This window comes from Quercus lobata, chromosome 2 (genome assembly GCF_001633185.2).
Source record: "Quercus lobata isolate SW786 chromosome 2, ValleyOak3.0 Primary Assembly, whole genome shotgun sequence".
Taxonomy (NCBI): Eukaryota; Viridiplantae; Streptophyta; class Magnoliopsida; order Fagales; family Fagaceae; genus Quercus; species Quercus lobata.
Genome location: NC_044905.1, coordinates 22,862,511 through 22,870,252, shown reverse-complemented (window position 1 = coordinate 22,870,252; position 7,742 = coordinate 22,862,511). Strand labels below are relative to the sequence as shown.

At 40.2% G+C, this 7,742-nt stretch overlaps 1 protein-coding gene across 1 annotated transcript; it reads left to right on the top strand.

Moving 5' to 3' along the window:
* The first annotated feature begins 4,752 nt into the window (after window positions 1–4,752).
* On the top strand, window positions 4,753–6,604 carry LOC115975002 (cytochrome P450 94A1-like). The gene has a single exon (XM_031095626.1). The coding sequence runs from the start codon at window positions 4,829–4,831 to the stop codon at window positions 6,350–6,352; it is 1,524 nt and encodes a 507-aa protein (XP_030951486.1). The 5' UTR covers window positions 4,753–4,828; the 3' UTR covers window positions 6,353–6,604.
* Window positions 6,605–7,742: the final 1,138 nt, after the last annotated feature.

The following is a 7,742-nucleotide window of genomic DNA, read 5'->3' as shown; positions in this document are numbered from 1 at the left end:
GAGTCTTGGTGTGCGTTCTAACGCACGTTTTGCATTACAGTTTTATTTTTTTTAGTAGAAATGTTTGACTTTTTTTTCGTAAACAGTATATGATATACTGATTACGAATACACATATTTTATTTTTTAATAATTTTTTATTAAAAATAAGTTTTATAATATTATTTATATATTTAAAAATTATTTTATTATAATATTATATATATATTTTTTTTATTACCCTTAATTAACATGCATTTTAATATATTATTATTAACTAGGTTTTTTTTTTTTTTGGATTTAGTATTATAATTTTTCTTTCATCACAATTTGAAAAAATAGATAGGATGTTTTTTTCAAAGAGAATAGGATTCATTTTTCAATTAGAAGCTTTTGCATGTTTATCCAAATCCAATTGATAATGTAATAGTTATCAAAAAAAAAATTGATAATGTAATAAATCCAAAAAAAAAAAATGATAATATAATAGTTTGAAAAAGAAACATGGGATAGTTTTTTTTTTTTTGAAAGTGCAACTTTATATTAAAACTTAGTGTGCATCAAAGTACAAAGCTTCCAAGGCCGGTTGAGGAGATTCCTCCAGCCAAATCATATCCTCATTGATACATTGTGCAAAACGAGCTAGAGAGTGCTCCACGGAGTTAGCTGAACGAGCCACACAGGATAGCAAAAATACAGGTAGTCCCATAGCCAGGCAGTTGACGTCGGAATACAGATGGCCCAACCTGGACTGGAACATGCGTGAGCTTGAAATGGCGTTCATAACCACCGAGTTGTCTCCTTCAAGTATCAGCTCAGTGAAGCCCGAATCTACAGCAAACACCAACGCCTTCCTACAAGCCAAAACTTCCGCTTCCTCACTGTCAAAGACGGCTGGTCCTCTTGCAAAAAGAGCCGCCATAACCTCCCCACCATTATTCCGGATTACCACCCCGAAACCCGACGCCTCACCGTCCTAGAAGATGGCTGCATCAAAGTTGAGCTTGTAACTCAGGCCTGGCGGGGGAATCCATCTTGAGCTTCTCGCACTAACTGTCGACACAGCCAGCTGGACTTGGGACATTTTAAACTCCTCCAAGTATTCACCAGCTCTCTTCACCAGCCGAGAAGGGTCCTGAATCACTCCACCAAAAGTCACTGTATTGCGCTGAGTCCATATAAGCCAAGCCTGTACAAAAAACAACTCCAGCTCCTCCCGTGACAGCTTCACCATTAATTCCTCCACCAATTGCAGAAAATCATGTTGGCCACCCTTACCTTTCTGTATCTTCCTCATGCTCCCAGCCCATATGTCTTGAGCCACACCACATTCCCACAACACATGCAGCTCTGTTTCACTAGTACATTTACAAAGTACACATGTACTATCTTCAACTACATGTTTTTGAAGCAGGTTGGCCCAGGTAGGTAGAATGCCATGACAAGCCCGCCACACAAAGACTTTAATTTTATTTGGGATGTGCATCTGCCATATCTTTCTCCACACCAACTGACTATCTCCTGCCATTGAGCTTTCCCCCTGCATGCTTGCTTCCTTCCTGACTTTACATGCTACCTTATAACCAGACTTGACAGAATAGTCCCCATCTCTGTTAAAGAGCCAAAAAATAGAGTCAGGCACGAATCTTCTACTAAGAGGGATTCTAAGGATTGCATCAGCATCTTCTTTATGGAACTTCATCTCTATCAAATTTTTATTCCAGGCACCAACATTCCAGTCTATTAGTTCCACCACCCTCCATTCCCATTCTACCTCCTGTGGTTGGTGAATCACCATGTTACTAGGATGATTCGGTATCCACTTCTCTGCCATAACTCTAATATCAACTCCAGTTCCCACCCGCCAGCAACATCCATTTTTCAGAATTTCTTGAGCAGCTAGAATACTTTTCCAAACATACGAGCTGTTGGGAGCATCTTTAGCCTCTAAGAAACTGCACCTTGGAAAGTACCTAGCCTTGAAACAAGCATATACCAATGAACCTGTATCCTGGATCAGCCTCCAACCTTGCTTGGCAAGCATTGCCAAATTAAAGCACCGAATGTCCCTAAATCCCATGCCCCCTTCTCTCTTTGGCTTAGACATCGAATCCCAACTCTTCCAATGAATCTTCCTTTCATCACCCACCTGACCCCACCAAAATCGAGCACACATAGCATTGAGTTCATTGCAGAGCTTTAGAGGTAAAAGAAAAACCCCCATAGTGTATGTGGGGATAGATTGAGTTACAGCTTTTATTAGTACCTCCTTCCCCGCCCTTGACAACAGTTTACCCTTCCAACCCTGGAGCTTTTTCCAAATTCTATCCTTGAGAAAGGAGAAAGTTTGATATTTAGATCTACCAATCAAGGTTGGTAGCCCTAAATAAGATTCAAATCTTGCAACTTCCTGTACCCCTAACATGTTTTTAATCTCTTCCCTGTGCCTTGCTTCAGTATTGCTGCTAAAATAAACGGAAGACTTTTCCAAATTTATGCATTTCCCTGAAGCTGAAGCATACAACTCCAAGATCTCCATCAACCCCTGCACCTCTCCTCGGTTTGCCTGGCAGAATACTAGAGAATCATCTGCAAATAGAAGGTTAGAAATACAAGGAGCACTTCTGCAAATGGACATCCCATGAATCTGCCCCTCCATCTCAGCTTTGGCCAGAAGTGAAGTAAAACCCTCTGCACATAGGAGAAACAAATAAGGAGATAATGGGTCTCCTTGTCGGATCCCCCTAGATGGAGAGATATTACCAAAGGGTTTACCATTAATATATATAGAGAAAGAAGGAGTGGTAACACAAGACATGACCCGATCAATCCAAATCAAAGGAAACCCCATCTTTTCCATAATGCCTTTAAGAAAGGCCCACTCAACCCTGTCATAAGCTTTACTTATGTCTAGTTTCAGAGCAATAGAACCCTTTTTTCCTTTTTTACGGCAATGCATGGCATGTAAACATTCATAAGCCACCAAAATATTATCAGTTATAAGGCGGCTGGGAACAAAGGCACTCTGGGTAGGAGAGATTATCTGGGGAAGAATTTGTTTCAGTCTGTTGGCTAGGACTTTAGAAATGATTTTATATATGACATTACAAAGACTGATAGGTCTATAGTCAGACATTTTTTCTGGGGATTTGATTTTTGGGATCAGAATAATATGTGTATAATTCACAGCAGGGTCCATATTTCTAGAATTTACAAAATCTAATACCGCTACAACAACATCATCACCAACAATATTCCAAAATTTTTGGTAAAAAAATGCATTCATACCGTCGGGTCCAGGAGCCTTTGTTGGTCCCATTTGGAACAACGCTGCTTTGATCTCTTCCACACTGTAATCCCTGGTCAAAAACTCCTTCATATCTTCAGTGATTTTTTGTTGAACGGCATTCAAACACTCCTCCATCCGGTCACATGTACCTGCTGTAAACATCCTCTCAAAATAACTGGTGGCTACCTGACCAATATCTGATATGTCTTCCACCCACCTATTGTCTTGTGTTCTTATACCCTGAATCAAGTTTCTCCTTCTTCTATTTGATGCCTTAGAGTGAAAAAATTTCGTGTTCTTATCCCCATGCTTTAGCCATGAGATTCTTGAGCGTTGTGCCCAATAAATCTCCTGCTTCATTAAAAGATCATCCAGCTCCTTACTTATTGCTAAGAATTCAACCTTACTGTCATCTGTTGTCTCTTCCTTGTTGAGGTCTTCCACTCTTTTTTGGAGAGTTTTGATTCTCTCTGTATCAGGGTGGGTTCTGGTGGAGCCCCATGCATGCAGGTCCATTCCACATCTTGAAATTCTCTCCTTTATTCCGTTCAAACCCGAGCACAGTCCAACCGGTTTTTTCCAAGCCTCATGAACCATTGCTTCACAGTCCTCCCACAGTAACCACGACTCTTCAAACTTGAATGGTCTTGGAACCCTTGCACCACTTCTTCTAGAAGTTCTAACCTGCAAAAGTATTGGTGCATGGTCAGAAGCATGTGAAACAAGATGATGAACCACACTTGCCGAAAATTTCATTTTCCAACTCTCTATTGCTACTGCACGATCTAAGCGCTGCCTAGTGTTGGCCAATCCTGGACGTTTGTTATTCCAGGTGAAAGGATACCCAACAAACCCCAAATCAGTTAGGTGACACTTTTCCAAAGCTTCCTTGAACTCATCCATTTGGCTATATGGAGGTGCCCGAGCACTCTGTTTCTCATGCGAATGCAAAATGATATTTTTTTTTTTTTTTTTTTTTTTTTTTAATGTGGGATAGTTTTTCCTTATTGTATTGGAGGGGTAGTTATTTTCTTTCCAACGTGAGTAGCGGGAAGTTCTTTTTTTGAGAAGAAAAGTGAGGAAGTTTTATGTTACATGTTTCTTTTTTAAAATGTGAAGAAAATAAATACTTGGGGAGTTTTTTAAGCTATTAAGTAGAAGTAGGAATTTATCAGAAGTAGGAAGACATTTTAACATAGAAGTAAGAATTTGTCAATTTATTATTTTAACCTCATTTTTAAGTTTTAGGTTGGGGTAGTTTTGACTATAAAAAAAATAATAACTAATTTTTGTCAGTTTATCAATTTACTATTTTAACTTTATTTTTAAATTATTAATTAATTAATTTAAAGATATTTTTTACAATAAAAAAAATTAACTAGCTCTCTGAACCCCTTTTATATACCGATGACGAAAACAAAAAGCCCATTAAATCTGAATGCATCTCGTCCCTATAAATACATATCCATCCACAGCCACAAACGATATAACTACGAAAACAAAACAAATATCTGTGACTAAAAGAGAAGGTCAACCCAGCCAACCCAAAATCAAATCTGCCATGTTGCTTCTTCTCATCCTAATTCCTTTACTTTCCCTTCTCTTCTTCTTCTTCTTTCTCAATTCCAATTCCAATTCCAATTCCAATTCCAAAGTCCCCAAATCCTACCCTCTGGTGGGTTCATTCTTCGCCTTCCTTGCCAACCGAAAGCGCCTACTCCCATGGCTCTCAGGCATCATGCAAGTCTCACCTTCCTCCACCTTTGTTCTCCGACGCAACTACTCCACCCGCCAGGTCTTCTCCGTCAACCCCGCCGTGGTCCAACACATTCTCAAGACCAACTTCTCTAACTACGGAAAAGGCCACGTTTTCAATCTAACTCTCACCGACTTTCTTGGCCACGGCATCTTCAACATTGACGGCGACTCCTGGAAGTTCCAAAGACAAGTCTCTAGCCACGAATTCAACACCAAATCTCTCCGCAAGTTCATTGAAACCGTTGTCGACACTGAGCTCTCCGATCGCCTCATCCCCATTCTCTCCTCAGCTGCCAAACAGGGAACTGTCCTTGATTTCCAAGACATTCTTCAAAGGTTTGCTTTCGATAATATTTGTAAGATCGCTTTCGGGTTCGACCCAGCATACTTGTTGCCCTCTCTTCCACAGGCCAAGTTCGCCTTAGCCTTTGAAGACGGTGTCAGGATTAGCAGCGAGAGGTTCTCTGCGGTACACCCAGTCGTCTGGAAATTCAAGAAGTTGTTGAATATTGGGTCAGAAAAGCGTCTCAAAAACGCTATCTCGGAAGTGCGAGAGTTCGCACTGAACATGATCAAAGAAAAGAAGCAGAGGCTGGGAGAGAAAGAGAGCCTCGATTCCGTGGACCTGTTGTCAAGGTTCTTGAGCTCCGGCCATTCGGACGAGAACTTCGTGACAGACATTGTGATCAGCTTTATACTTGCTGGGCGTGACACTACGTCGGCGGCTTTAACATGGTTTTTTTGGCTTCTATGGAAGAACCCAGAGATTGAATCCGAGATTCTAAATGAAATCAATGAAAAATCAGAGGCGCCTGTTTTTGACGAGGTGAAAGACATGGTGTACACACACGCTTCACTATGTGAAAGCATGAGGCTGTACCCGCCAGTTCCGATGGCCTCAAAGGAGGCAGTGAACGACGACATATTGCCCGGCGGGACAGTGGTGAAGAAGGGGATGAAAGTGACCTACTTTCCATACGCAATGGGGAGGTTGGAGATGCTGTGGGGATCGGACTGGGCAGAGTTCAAGCCAGAGAGGTGGCTGCAGAAGGAGGAAGAATCATGGAAGTTCGTGGGGAGAGACCCGTACACATACCCGGTGTTCCAGGCAGGTCCTAGAATTTGTTTGGGGAAGGAAATGGCATTCTTGCAGATGAAGAGGGTGGTAGCTGGGGTTTTAAGGAGGTTTGAGGTGGTGCCAGCGTTTGAAGAAGGTGTAAACCATGAACCGGAGTTTGTTTCGTATTTGACTTCAAAGATGAAAGGTGGGTTTCCGGTGAAGATTGTGGAGAGGGTTCATGTTCATCATCATGAGACTGAGTCCTGAGTGTTATACTGAGTCCATGCCCCCACATGTGCACCCTAGTTTGGTTTTCGCCGTACTTTTTCAGCTGCTTTTAAGTTTATGAAAACAAAATGTAGATATGGCAACCACTGCCCTTTCTATATAGTTTTTTTTTGTTTTGTTTTGTTTTGTCGGTAATAGGGATATTATATAAACATGAATTGGGGCTTGCACAAGAATTGGTAATAGGGATATTATATAATATGGATATTATATAGTTTTCAATTGCGTTTATATGATGAATGATTCACTGTGATGTGAAATGTGTGCAATCTATTTTTTTTCCTTGCCCGTTCTTGCACAAGCTAAATTGGGGCTTGTTTGGTATTGGATTTCAAGAATTATTGTTTCAAATAATATAAAAATTGTAGTATAAAAAATGTTGTAAAAATAAGTGTTTAAAGTACTTCTAATGCAAAAAATATATTTAATATCATATTTTAAACAACATATTTTCAAATGTGAAAAAACATTACTTCATGTGTTGGGTATGTATAGGTTTTTTTAACAAAAGGTTGTATTTATACTGATGAGTCCAGAAAAATCATTAAGGTCATCCATTAATACCATCAAAGATAATTGCTCAACACATTCAATAACGACCATCAAAGGTCTTAAACTCTTATCAAGACAAAAAATGTTACAATCAAAGTAATAATCACCTTTACAGCTACCTAAGTCACCTATAAAAGGGACAATCGGTCTCACTAGCTAAGGTATGTCAAAAACTACTACAAAATACTACAAAACACTATCTATATACAAAATATATAGGCTGATACTAATTTAAGCATTGGTGGCTCTCCCATCAGGCACAACCCGATGGTATCTTCAATCTATCTCTCTTTTATCTTGCAGGTCCTACAAGATCGTCTAATGCTCCCGATTGGACGAGTGACCTAACTGACGATTTTGGCTTCATCAGTTTGGCGCCGTCTGTGGGGGAAGATTAGCCACTAACCTCTTCCTACAACAAATGGTCACTTAACTTAATCAAGGGTTATGAACAAGAAGATACCGGACCAAGAGCATCACATAGGATGATACCCTTGGATCATCTCTTCAATTTGCACATTCTCATTTCTTCGACCACTTTCACAATATAAGATTGGGTTGAGATGGAGGAGACAAAGAGGTCTCAAACCCTATGGCCTCTACCTTGACTCCTTAAGGGTCCACACCATTGAAGTAGAGGAACAAAGCACACATTCGGGTCTTATGGTGTAGAGGAGATCAAATGGGTGGTTTGTTCAATATAGGGCATGGACTGAACGTTGCATGACCACAAAATTCAAGCGACCTCGATAGACCTTAAGGATATGGCCCAGTTCAAAGAACACACTATGGTCTATAATCTAAAGGTCAGATTTAT

Bases quoted from the DNA above. Each gene is read 5' to 3' on its own strand.
- LOC115975002 (XM_031095626.1), top strand. From the start codon at position 4,829: ATGTTGCTTCTTCTCATCCTAATTCCTTTACTTTCCCTTCTCTTCTTC.